At 41.6% G+C, this 13,456-nt stretch overlaps 1 protein-coding gene across 6 annotated transcripts in view; it reads right to left on the bottom strand.

The window, feature by feature from the left end:
- Mok (MOK protein kinase) overlaps positions 1–10,888 on the bottom strand; it is a 55,054-nt gene extending 44,166 nt beyond the window's left edge. For 5 of the 6 annotated variants that reach the window (XM_020178842.2, XM_074067136.1, XM_074067138.1 and 2 more), the window contains exon 1: positions 10,679–10,888. In XM_020178842.2, coding sequence (XP_020034431.1) covers positions 10,679–10,685 — 7 coding nt within the window. In that variant the 5' untranslated portion in view covers positions 10,686–10,888. The remainder of the gene's footprint in view (positions 1–10,678) is intronic. The other variant, XM_074067141.1, reaches the window with a different exon arrangement.
- Positions 10,889–13,456: the final 2,568 nt, after the last annotated feature.

Below are 13,456 nucleotides of genomic sequence, written 5' to 3'. Positions count from 1 at the left end.
GGTCAATATGGGAAGGTGACCAGGAAGTAGTGAAAAGGTCTGGGAGAGATGAGTCAATTTGGGTTGTAATACACTTGTGCATGGAAACAATGCTAGGAATCTCTCTGTATAGCCATCCTTATCTTAACTAGCAAAAACGCTTGTCTTTGTTACTATTGCTTATGTCTTCTCTTCAACAAAATTGGAGGAGCAGGCAGAACAGGTTCTGCTTAGAAGTGAAGGGGGTGGTAGGACAGGGAGGTGGCAGGGGGCAGGGGGGAGGAATGGCCAAACAATGTATGCACATATGAATAAATGAATAAAGAAAAGAAAAAGAAAGATGTCCAACTAGGAATGCCTACACAGGACTTTACAAGAACGAGAAAAATATTTTTCTGGTGTAAAGCCCCTGAGAGCTGGACAGTTATCAATTACAGCACCTAGAAAGCCACACATAACTAATTTATCTGATATATAAAATCATGATTTATAAAAAGAGAAATATAATGACAGACTTTCTTTTGCGAGAGGGTCTTGCTATGTAGTTCAGGCTAGCTTCAAATTCATGATGTAGTCCAGGATGGCCTCAAATTCATAATCCCGTCCTCAGCTTCTCAGGTGTACAGCACCACGCCCCAGTGACAGACTTTTGAGAAGAGCAATTCATATTTGTAAGACTTGATGTTTCTAAAAAATCTGCTATTTGATAAACAATGACTTTATTTGTAAAAATTCAATTTAGAATTTTTCTGAACATATTTATATTCATATTTTATATTTAGATTTGGATTTTACCCTACTTACAAGTTACCAAATTAGCTTTTATTTCATTGATGCTGACAGACGATGAAAGCCTCTTGGGTCAGAGACAAAGTACTTTATTATTCATAGTACAGAAAGGTGTAGGTATTAGTCCATTTTTCACTATTATATGAAATACCAAAGGCAGGCTGACTTCATAAAGAAAAGAGGTTTACTTAGGTCCATGGCTCTGAAGATTCAAGGATGCATATGTAGTGCTGACCTTGCTGACAGCATGCTCAGGGGAGCGTAGGGCATCCAAAGATGGAGTGAATGTATGTATGAATCTGCCTTGTCTTCCTCTCCTTTCTTATACGGCTATCAGAATTCAATCATGGGGGCTTCACCCTAATGACCTCAGCTAATCCTAATCACTTTCCAAAAGCCCACCTCTAAACACTATAGTCACGTTAAGTTTCCACCTCCTTAGTGCCTCACAATGAGGACTAAATTTCAAACACAGGAAGCCTTGGGGTACACTCAAATCATATTCAAATGAAGGCAACCTAGGAGCATCAGCATATTTGCATCAGATCTCTTTGCCCAAAAATCCCGCAAGGATGACATGATAGGCCCATGACTCTTGGGCAGGAATTGGGCTGCTTTACAAGTAAGGAGCCCAGGCCAAGGCACTTTTTTTGAAAAAGCAGCAAACTTATAGCCAACAGCAAACAAGGTGCATGGATAAGCCTGTGGTCTGGCCCCGTGGGGACAACACTTGGAGAGCCAAGACCTCCCCCAACAGATTGCTACAGCATTAACACAAACCCAACCAACTTCGCCAACAGGGAGTTTGGTGAGGTGTGATTCTCATAACACTGACTTTAATGTTACTTTCCAACCTCGCCCAGAATAATCAATTCTCAGCGCCCACTTCCTTATAGCACAGCTTCACACTATGCAATATGAGAAAACCCTATTTGTAATCATACACCTGCAGAAACAGGGAAAAGTACTTTCCCCAGAATGGTATTTAATCACGCTATTACCATTCAGAATACCACACCCTACATCCTAGTAGAGCAGAGGAGGTGAGGACCTGAGAGGGATGTGCAGGTGGCAGCTGCTCCACCACTCCTGAGAGAATAAAGGAAGAAGCAACTGTTGACACTCGATACACAAACACAAAGGTATAGCGCGTTGAATGGTAGTCCCCCAAAATGCTTTGTCCACACCCTAAGTCCCAGAACCTGTGAATACGATCTTGTCTGCACACAATCCTTGCTTATATAATTAAGGATCTTGAGATAACAACCACCCTAAATCTAATGATATGTCCTTAGACACAGAGAGGACGCTCAGCAGAGGTCACTGGGAACTGGTGGCCAGGAGCTAGGTGGAGGAGGGCATGAGAAGTTGCTGTCCAATGGATAGTTTCAGTCATGCAAGGTGAAAAAGTTCTAGAAATCCACTATAAACATATGTATGCATATATTGACCAACAGTACAATAGCATGGACCAAAGAATCTGGTTCAAGGGCAGAATAATGCTACATGTTTTTCATAATAATTAAAAGGACACACACGTGACAAGCCCAGAGGATGAGGCCACACGAAGACAGAGGCAGATACTCTGCAGTGATGCTGCTATGCCAAGAAGCACCTAGAGCCACCAGAGCCTGAAGAGGCAAGGAAGGGTCCAACTCTAGAGCCTCCAGAAAAAGAAAAAGAAAGATACTGGATGTAAGTATGTAATTTTTTTTTTTTACATTTCTATCTAGGTGAGATTACCATGAGGAATTTTCTTCATTATCCTTTTCTATATTGTTCAATGCTCACAGTGAATATATATTACTTTAAATGTCCATAAATTTTAAGAACGCAGTGTTGGTTAAGTGCCAACAGCAGAATGCACCGCCTGAAAGGCACAATGTCTGTCTAAGGGAGACACCCCAGAGCTCCCAGGAAGGAATGAAGGCCAGCTGCTGAAAGCCAGGCTGTGGCCTGAGGAACCCAGACTTAGGAGGAGGAGGAGGACTCTTACACAATAAATTCTGATTTGCATTTTATGACAAATAAATTAAGCAGACTTGCTTTGAAAAAAAATAGGTCAACTGTGAACTTTAAAATGGTTAAGTATACACCGACAGAGAGAGTGCCAACTGGCTCCAGACCATCACAGCCAGCAAAGAGTGGAACACACTGTCCTGGAGCTAGCTGTGGTAGATGAAGCGTCACTGGTTTCCTCATGCTCTTCCAGTAGGTGGAAAATCTGGGGTGTAAAACAAGAATGCAGGCAAGAAGACAAAAGAGAAACAGCGAGGAAAAGCTCCTTTCTCCACAGAAAAGCATGAACGTGCACACAAAGCACAATGGCAAACCCTGAACGGTGTGGACCTGGGCTGGTTTTCCCTGTGGTGCTGGGGCTTGAACTCAGGGCCTCACATTTGCTCTACCATTTGAGCTGCTCACACAGCCCCTTTTGTGTTGAGTATGTTTGAGATAAGGTCCCAGGCTGGCTTTGAACCACGATCCTCCTGATCTCTGCCTCCTGAGTAGCTAGGATTGCATGTGTGAGCCACCAGCATCCAGCCTGAAGCTATACTATTTTAAATAAAATCTTACCCCCATGTTAATAGGAATAAAGAGCCATCAAAAAAGGAAAGAAAAAAAAAGACCCAAAAATAACATAGCTGGATGAAAGAACAGAATAAGGAAGATACATTCTACTCATGTTTATTGAATCAAATCTTGTTTATGTGGAATTTAAGCTTTATTTGACCCGTGAAGTGGAGGTTTCATATTTTCGGGAAATGTGAAACTTGCCACGTTCAAGTCCGAACATTTTTATTCGTGTGTTGCTTATAAAGATCTGAACCAGGCAAGTGACATGCGCCAGAGCCACGCAGCTGCACGCAGGGGCTGAAAGAACTCAAAGAATGGAAGGAAGGTTAATTGTTGAGCCCAACTAGGATTTGCAAGGAATTCACATTCTCGGGCCGCTCTGCGAAGAGAGGCGCCCAGTGCTGTGCCCTCCACAGGCCTCGGGTGCTGGGAGAGGTCGGGGAGACCCCAGAAGCTGGTGAGTGGGGGGCATCCCCCGCAGGGAGGACGGGCCGGGTGGAGCCCCAGACCCGGCTGTGGCCGACCCAGGCCTCGGCGTTAGCCTAGCGTCAGCCGGCGCTGCAGCGTTGGTGTGGGTTCTTCCTCTAAGGTCTCAGGCTTTTCTTTGTCCGGAGATTTTTTTTTTTTTTTGAGGTACTGGAGTACAAGATTTGAACTCAGGGTCTTGCACTTGCTAGGCAGGTGCTCTACCAGCTTCAGCCACTCTGCCAATCCTTTTTTGTGCTGGGTATTTTTGAGGTATGGCGTTCAGGTGGAAGAGTGCCTGCCTAGCAAGTTCTCAAGGCCGTGAGTTCAAACCCCATACTACTAAAAAAATAGTTTTCCCACAGACTTAGGGGTTCATGGTTGTTCCCCTAGCTGGCCTCGAACCTCAATCCTCCTGATCTCTGCCTCCCCAGTAGCTAGGATACAGACATGAACCATCACCAGTACCTGGCTCAGTTCTAATTTTATTAATTTGGGTCTTTGTCTGTTGATTGCTTTGACTGTTTGTCAATCTTGTTTATCTTTTCAAAGAACCAGCTCTTTGTTTCATTTATTTTTTGAGTCACTCTTTCATTCTCTATTTCTTTAATTTCTGCCGATGTATGTTATTTCTGGCTGCCGCTTTTGGGTTTGGCTTGTTCTTATTTTTCTAAGAGCTTGGGGTGCATCATTAGTTTATTTATTTGGTATATCTGATTTTTAATGAAGGCACTCATAACTGTAAACTTTCCTCTTACCATTACCAATACTATGTCCCAAAGGTTCTGGTGAATGTGATTTCATTTTTGTTTGAAATTAGGAATTTTTTTGATTCCCCTCATTTTTTGATAATCCAAAGGTCATTCCAGAGTGTCTTATTCAGTGTCCTTATGTTTGGATATTTTCTCTAGTCTCTTGTTATCGAATTCTAGTTTTATTGTATTACAGTCTGATAAAATACAGGAAATCGTTTCAATGTTCTTGTGTTTGTGAAGACTTACACAGTGTCCTAATATGATCTGCTTTGGAGAATGTTCTGGGGGCTGATGAGAAGAATATGCATCCTCTGGCTGTTGGACACAGTACTCTATATATCTATTCAATCCACTCTGTCTGTAGTGTCACTTAATTCTGAAATTTCTTTTAATGACTTTTTTGTCTATATGACCTATCTATTGGTGGGCATAGCTAAAGTCACACAATACTATTGTATTGGAATCTCTCTGTGTTATGTCAAGTAGAGTTTACTTTATGAAATTGGGTATGCCAATGTTTGATCTGTGTATGTTCACAATAGTTATTTCCTCCTGATGGATCATATCCTTTATCAATATGAAGTGACCTTCTTTTTTGCTTTGACTAATTTTCATGTGAAGCAGTCACAGGCTCTGTACTTGGTTTCTGCTGGGATCTTGTCATTGGGACTTGCTTTTTGACATGGAGAGTGGGACCAGTGACTACATGTCCTTCAGTGCTTGGAGCTCCCAGTTGTTTGAACTTCTCCGTGGGACCATGTCAGACCCAACCCCTCTCTATGTCCCCCTCTCACCCACACACTGAGCAAAGGGTCCCAAGACTCCCTGAGCTGTAATTGTTCTTTGTTTTCAAACCCCGCAGTGTACCTCAGTCTCAACAGGCCCTCTCAATTGCATCTTGTATAGCTCTCAGACATGAGGGTGCAACAGAATGTCCTTCACTGAGGCTAGTCTTCCACACCAAAGCAGTCACTGTTTAACCAAACCCCCTCGGGGGTGTCAGTTCATTCTGCAACAGAACTGCTGGTCTCTTTCCAGGACTGTCTGACTTACCTTCTGATTGGGTCTTCAACTTCCCCTTCTCCGTCCCCTTGAGGGAAACCAGACACTGGGATTGAGGCTGGTTTCTGCTTTTGTTGGCTGCTCCTGTTTCTCCATGCTTTTCTGTCATCCTGCTACTTCTTTGCGATTCCTGATGCTCTTCCCCTCTGTCTCTCTTCAGAATATAGTCTCTCCTGTGTTACCTGACTCTTCTCATTAATGGAATCCAAATGGTGGACACTTCTAATCTGTCATCTTGAAATTCTGACAGATATTGAATGTATAAAAGGTTTGGGATATTACCCTTTTATTGATTACTGAGCCTACTGATTCATAAATATAGGATGGTTTTTCCATTTATTTAAATCTTTATCTTCTTCAAGGAAGGTTTGTAATTTTCAGAGTAACTTTTGTAATTTTCTTTCCAGATTTATTGCCATGTATTCATTCTTTGGGTGCTAATTTGAATGTATGGTTTGTTAATTGTATTTCACATATTTTATTGTAAATGTATAGAAACACGATTTAAAAAAAAAAGAATTCACATTCTCTTTAGGAGATTAAGTAGCTCAAACCAAATTACTAAAACGAGCTCAGTAAACAGGGCTGAACCCAATTCATTTACTTGATATAGTGAGCAAAACTGTGGCCTGAAACACCAAACATGGTAAAAACATAAAAGAACATAAAATTATCCAAAAGTTCCTAAAATTTAACTGGAGGCCTGGCTCAAGTGGTAAAGCGCTTACCTTGCAAGCATTAAACCCTGAATTCAAAACCCAGTACTGTTAAAAAAAATCATTAAAATTTGAATCACACCGGCTAACCCAGTAAGTCTGTGCATAGGAGTGTATGATACTGGTAAACCTGTGGAATTACTGAGGCCTGCTTCAAACAGCTGCACTGAAGCATCTTGCTAGCAAGTTATGACATATTTAATATCATTCCATTTCATCTGGGATATCTACTTAAGGAATATGTCTTTTTATATCACGTATACCACAGAAAAAATACAATAAATGTGTCTATGCACACACAGAAAATAGACGATTTGTGGCTATAGATGTAGAAAATGTTAAACGGGCCTGACTGAGCCAAGTAGGGATGGCCCTGAGACTAATTTGAAACCTACTAGTTGAGTTTATAACAAAGCCAGTACTGCTTTTACTCACTTTTGTGTTTATTTCAAGAGAAGAAGTTGCTATTTGCCGGGTGCCGGTGGTCACGCTATAATCCTAGCTACTCAGGAGCAGAGATCAGGGGGATCGCGGTTGGAAGCTAGACCAGGCAAATAGTTCACGAGAACTTATCTCGAAAATACCCTTCACAAAAATAGGGCTGGTGGAGTGGCTCAAGGTGAAGGCCCTGAGTTTAAGCCCCAGTACCTCAAGAAAAAAAAAAGGTTGCTATTTATGCATCAACCTCTAAAAAAAGGTGATATGCACGTTAGGAAGGAAGATGGAAAAACTATTTGAGATACCTCGTTTGATTCTATACAAACACTGGCATTTAAGAGGGACACCTTAAACCTCACTGTGAATACAACATATCATTTTTTCCTGCTTTCTTGTTGTTTCTTTTGTTTTGTTCTGTGGTTTTGGTGGCACTAGAGAACTCAGGGCCTCACGATTGCTAGGCCCTTGAGTTTTCCACCAGCTTTCCCGCTTTCTTTAGATTTAGATGCCAGCAAGTTACAACAAATTAATATGATCCCAGTTAGTGGATAATTTAGCAAAAAAAAAAATTATTTAAAACAAATCTTATATTTGTAACAGTGTACTAAATATTTTTATTTATGCTATTTTTTTCTTTTCTTTTTTTAAAATTAGTGTATATTAATTGTACAAAGGGGTTTCATTGTGGCATGTCCATACATGCACACAATGTGCTTTGACCATATTCACCCATTACTCTTTCTTATTCCCCTTCCTTTTTTAACAAGCAGGTATGTTTGAATAACCCACTAAAAAGTTTAAACAGTAAAAAACTGGAACTCTAACTAATTAGATAAGGATAAAACTTTTCAAAGTTAGGGCCTGACCAGTGTTTTCATTCTTTCCCTCTGTATATCCCTACCTTCCATCCACTGGGATAGCAAATAACTTAACTTACTATGAACCAGACACTGTGCTATGATTTTTGCATCGAGTGTCTCATTTAATTTTTGAAATAATTCTATAAAAGTTATTATCCTGTTTAAAGATAACTGTAAAAATTTCTATTTTCCAAAGATGGCAGCCTCTACATGCAAGCCATCCCACGCAGGCTCTTTTTACAGTGAGTCTTGGTCCTCTACTTAAAGGTGGAATCTGTGCTCTTTCCTTAAATCTGGGAGGCTGTAGAAGTGACGTTATGCCATTCTGAAGCTCAGTCAGACAAGGCTATGCGGCTTCCACCCCATACTCAGATGTTTACTTTAGAATTCAACTGCCATTTTGTGAGGAAGCCCAAGTCACATGGAAAAACCTCATGTTGTGTTTTGGCTGACAACCCACACTGCAGTCAGCATTAACTGCCAGACACCTGAATGAGAAAAAGGTTAAGATGACTTCAGCTCCAGCTACATCTGTCTGACTGCAAATGCAGGAGAGACTCCAAGTAAGACCTGCCTAGTTCTGTTCAGGCAACCCATAGAACCAGGAGACAGAAGGGTTGTTGTTACATTAAGTCACTAAATGAGGGTGATTTGTTCAGCAATACATAATCAAAACAATTAAAAAAAAAAAAAAACAGCATAAGAAAGGTCTGCCCCGCCCCCCAAGTGGTTTACATCTGTAATCCTAGCTATTTAGGAGGCAAAGATTAGGAGGATCGAGGTTCAAAGCCAGCCCAGGCAAATAGTTCACAAGATCCTACCTTAAAAAAAAAAAAAAAAACCCTCACAAAAAAGGGATGGTGGAGTGACTCAAGGTATAGGCCCTAGTTCAAGTCCCAGTACTGCACAAAAAAGGTCAGTAATGGATTTGAAGCTGCCTTGTCTGCAGCTCCAAAGTCCACACTCCTAACAAGTGCACTGTGGGATGCCTTGCTCCCTACTATGAAAATGATGCAAAATAAAAGGAAAGACATTGAGGAACACTCTACAGAATGGTCAATGCATCCCTAACACGTAGGCACCTGGGAACAAGTAAGAAAGCATACCTAGACCAACACTATAATCTATCATGCCCAGCCCCAGTCTTTAACCCCAAACTAAAAGTCCAATTTGGCCATTTCTCACTCTGCTTGTTCATTCTACTTTCATGAATTGTCTCTGTGATTTCCTCTTCTGAAATGTTTTCTATGTGTGAAGTATTTAATTAATGGTTAGGACTTAAACCAGGGGGATAAAGGGTTACACCAAGTAATTGAAAACTACCAAATGACCATCTAAAAGAATGTATTAAATAATATCTAATATACAAAGACAGGTAGCCTTTCAACAAATTTCAGGTTTTCACTTTATCACTTAAATTAAGCACATTCACTTTTCTTTGTTTTATGAGCACCATTTGCTTTTGGGGAGGCACACTGTCACAAAAATAAGGGCAGGAGAACACTCAGCAGATCACAGAACAATTTAAACACAAAAGAGGCTAACGTAGGACTGACTGAGAGCGGCTCTGCATCCACTGAGCTGAGGAATTCCAGCAGGATTTTTTTTTTACCCCACTTGGTGAAAATCAGGTGTAATATACATGTAAGTAAGGCAGGCTTACTGTATTGTAGCAATCTTAGGTTTCCTGAAAATGTTATGTGATATGTGTATATTATATAGATAGTACGTGTATTAGCACAGCCGTGTGTTAATATGGGGTTGTGTAGGTGAATGCCCTTGTACTTTAAGCAGATACTTACAGAATGCTGAATTATTGTGGTGAAATGCCATAATGTCTACAGCTATCTCAGTGAAAATAAGTAGAGAGAAAGAACATCAGAGTGAAAGTGAGCACACAGAGAAGGTGAAATGGTGCATTAGGTGAAGTGTTCATCAGTACTCAGTGTGACTCTTGCAACTTTTCTGTACAATTGAACACTTCCAAATTAAATACTTGGAAAAGAGAGAAGGAGGTGTCCCAAATAACATATACACATGTAAGTAAATGTAAAAACGATAAAAAAAAATACTTGGAAAGGAAAAAGGAATATAATACAAAATATGTGTCTATAAGTGCACATGCCATAGGTAGAAGTGTAAATCTTTTGTAGGTCTTCTAATGACGCTTTGTAGCGCCTTAGTGAAAAGGATAAACATGTAAACAATACCCAATAGAAGAAAATAAAAATGCCTTGTAAAGGATGAAAGAGATAACATTTTAAATATGGCATGCAATTTACAACATATAAATTGCTACCTGACAAGGATCTAACGCAAATTTAACATTGTAACTACACTAACATAATTTAATCTGCATAGCAAAGAAGATTGGAATTTTTCTGCACTGCTGGCTAACAACTATAAACGACAATTATATCGATATACGACATAACGACAGTTATGGTTAAAAAAAAAAACAACTAACCATTCTAGTTGCTTGCTTTTTGATTGTCTATAACTCACAAATCCAGCCATAGGTAAACATTTTTAACCCGTTACATTTTCTAGGTTGACTACCTCACTTCCCAACTTCTAAATCACCATATTTAATTCACTGAAACGGCTTCGAAGCTCCTATAAAAACACTACTACTCGACTCAGAAAATAAAACACACAGCCCAGCTGTCCTCTCGAAGGTACACCAAACCCATGCCATTAGGGTGCTCAATACTTGCTGCCGAAACTCCAAGAAAAAAAAAAATTTCAGATTCACCATATTTTTTAAAAAGAAAAAACAAAAAACAAAAAAAAAACCCACTCAACTCCAAACTCCAACATGACAACCTTGCACCAATAGATGCCCGAGCGGGACTCAGGTGGGCGCTCTGAGTCCCCAAAGTCCCCACCCCAATCAGCCCAGTCCCGCACCCTCGAGCTCCCCAGGGGCGCCGGCTCTGGACGGCGGAGGGGCTGGGGTCCCACACGCGGTCACCAAGGGCGACGACAACCCATAAGGCCCCTTCCTACCCTCAGCCCCCTCCCCGGTCCCACTCACTCTTCATCCTGGATGCGGATGCCGGCGACAACCCCTTGCTGACCCTAAACGGAAAAGAAGAGGGCAGGAAGGGTGGCACCCTGCCTTCAACCTCCCTGAGGCCGGGTCAGGCGCGAGGACCTCCACGATGGCCCCTCGCTGGAGAGCGTTAGGATTCCGCCGCCATATTGTATTCCTGTCACCCTAGCAACCGTCAGGTCCTGACCACCCTGAGGCAGGCTTCTGCGCGTGCGCAAAGTGAACTATGCATGTACGCATGCGTATTGTCGCCCGCCAGTTCAGCCTGGTTGCTGAGCAACCCATCTCGCTGCTTTAAATTTAAATGCAATTCCCGACTTCGTGAGTGGGCGACCTTCACAGGCCCTCTCTTCCCAGCTAACCTGATAATCTAGCGATTTGGAGCCTAATGTATGAATAATAATCTTGAGCCTTAACTGGTTCGTGAGCTGTAAGGCTAATTGACACCTATTTTTTTCCATCTCATCCTACAATTGAGATTGTACCAGTCTGATACATAGTGATTACTCAGTAAATTTGTAAATTTTTTTTTTTTCCATACTGGAGTTTGAATTTAGGGCCTACACCTTGAGCCACTCCACCAGCCCTTTTTTGTGAAGGGTTTTTTCGAGATAGGGTCTCACGAACTGTTTGCCCGGGTTGGCTTCTAACCATCTTCCTCCTGATCTCTGCCTCCTGAGTAGGTAGGATTACAGGCGTGAGCCACTGGCGCCTGGCTTAAGTTTTTCTTTTTAAAATAAATGCCAACATTTCTTTTGCACCAGGCACTGTTCCAGGCATTAGGGAAATAAAGGAGAATAGTGCAGACAAGGTTCCTGACTTCTTGAAACTGACATTCTATTGTAAAGTTGAATGAATGAATATATGAATAAACTATGCAAAATCAATGACTGAGCAACACAGTGGCCTAGCCCTGGAGACATCAAAATGCAGTAAAATGGCCCATCTACTTTGAAATTTTTCACTTATTTCTCAAAGATTAAGGCAAAATTCACAGAACATAGAATGAAACAACTTTAAAATTTAGCCGGGCATCAGTGACTCGTGCCTGTAATCCTAGCTAGTTGGGAGGCTGAGATTGGGAGGATCACAGTTCAAAGCCAACCTGGGCAAATAGTTCGAAAGGCTCCCCTGCCCCCTCCAAAATAATCAGAGCAAAAATATACTGGAGGTGTGGCTCCAGTATATAGAGCACCTGCTTTGCAAGTGCAAAGCCCTGAGTTCAAATCCCAGTCCCAGCAAAAAAAGAGTAGCATTTAGTACATTCACAATGTTGTGCAACTATCATCTCTATCTTGATCCAAAATATTTTCACCAACCTAAAATAAGCCCACACCCATGAAGTAGTCTTAAAAATCTTACGCAAAAAAAAAAAATTAATTAAAAAAAAATCTTACACTAGCTGAGTGTAGTAGCCATGCCTGTAATCCGAGCACTCAGTAGGTGGAGGCAGGAGGATCAGAGCCTGGACTACATAGGAAAACCCTGTCTCAAAAACAAACAAAGCCTTATGCTAAGTGAAAGAGGCCAGACACAAACAGCCATATATTATATGACTCCATTTACAGGAAATGTCCAGGGTGGGCAAATCTGCAGAGGCAGAGATTAAGTTATGGTTATGGGCAGGGGAGACAAGGCACTGGAGAAGTGGGGAAATGAGGACTGTCTTCAACAGGTATGGGGGTTCTTATGGGGGTGATGACAATGTTCTGTAATTAGATGGTGGCAAAGATTGTACAATTTTTTTGAGGGGCCTAAAAACTGCTGAATTGTTCATGTTAAAAATGATTAGAATGATTCATGTTACGTGAATTTTTATCTCAGTAAGATAAATTGAAAAAAATAGGTGGTTCTTGCTGCTGTTACTGTCAGTGGTGCTGTCTTGGGTCTAAGAAGCTGCATCTCATTCCTCCGGACCACTGAGATGTGATCTGTCCCTTCTTATCTCCAGTAGTCTTTCCCCTTATTTTGTGACTTGCCCTTTTGTCACATTTATTTATTTATTTATTTGCAAAGATTTATTTTAGTATAATAGGATAAAGTTTAGACGGGGGGTGGGGAGGAGTGAAGTGGATTTTCTGCTCACCTTCAATGTGGGCAAGTGATTTTTAGAAGAGAAACTGGAAAACAAGACCATGCTGGTTCTGTCTGCCAGAGGATTTAGAGGAGCAAGGCGCTCCCCCCAGTGGAGGGACTCAGCCTTTGCTGCTTACCTGGGTGAGCAGGGATACTAGAGTGTAGCCCTCACCTGCAGTCTCCACCAAGAAAACCCAAGGCCCTGGGTGGGGAGGACCACCTCCAGAATGGAAAACCAAAAGTCCTCCTCCACCCCCAGAGTTTTTGAATCATTACGAGTGTGGATGAAGTTCAAGGCCTTGTGTCTCCAGCAAGATCCTGGGGGCTGCTGCACCAGCGACCGTATTTTGAGAACCCCTGGCCCAGGTAATTCTTTATCTTCCCTTAATTCTAATTGAAATAGGAGATGCTGCCTCATGAGGAAAGAATGATTGCTGGGGACTTGTCTCTCAAGTCAGCCGTCTTAGGTTTCAGCTGTGTGGCCTAGCTATCTGCTTAATTGGACCCCTCCTGTCCTGAATAGACAGACAAGGACTATAGACTAATGATATATTCTTGCATACCCAGTGCACACAAAGCAGTGGGTTAGCATATGTGACACTCAAAGAGATGCTTCTGAAGTGGACCCATCCTGAGTCTGGAAGCTCCACCTAGAAATTTGTACAGCCCTAGCTAATTACAGCC

Source organism: Castor canadensis, chromosome 3, assembly GCF_047511655.1.
Source record: "Castor canadensis chromosome 3, mCasCan1.hap1v2, whole genome shotgun sequence".
NCBI classification, from domain to species: Eukaryota; Metazoa; Chordata; class Mammalia; order Rodentia; family Castoridae; genus Castor; species Castor canadensis.
The sequence above is the reverse complement of the archived record's forward strand: the minus strand, read 5'-3'. Positions and strand labels throughout refer to the sequence as shown.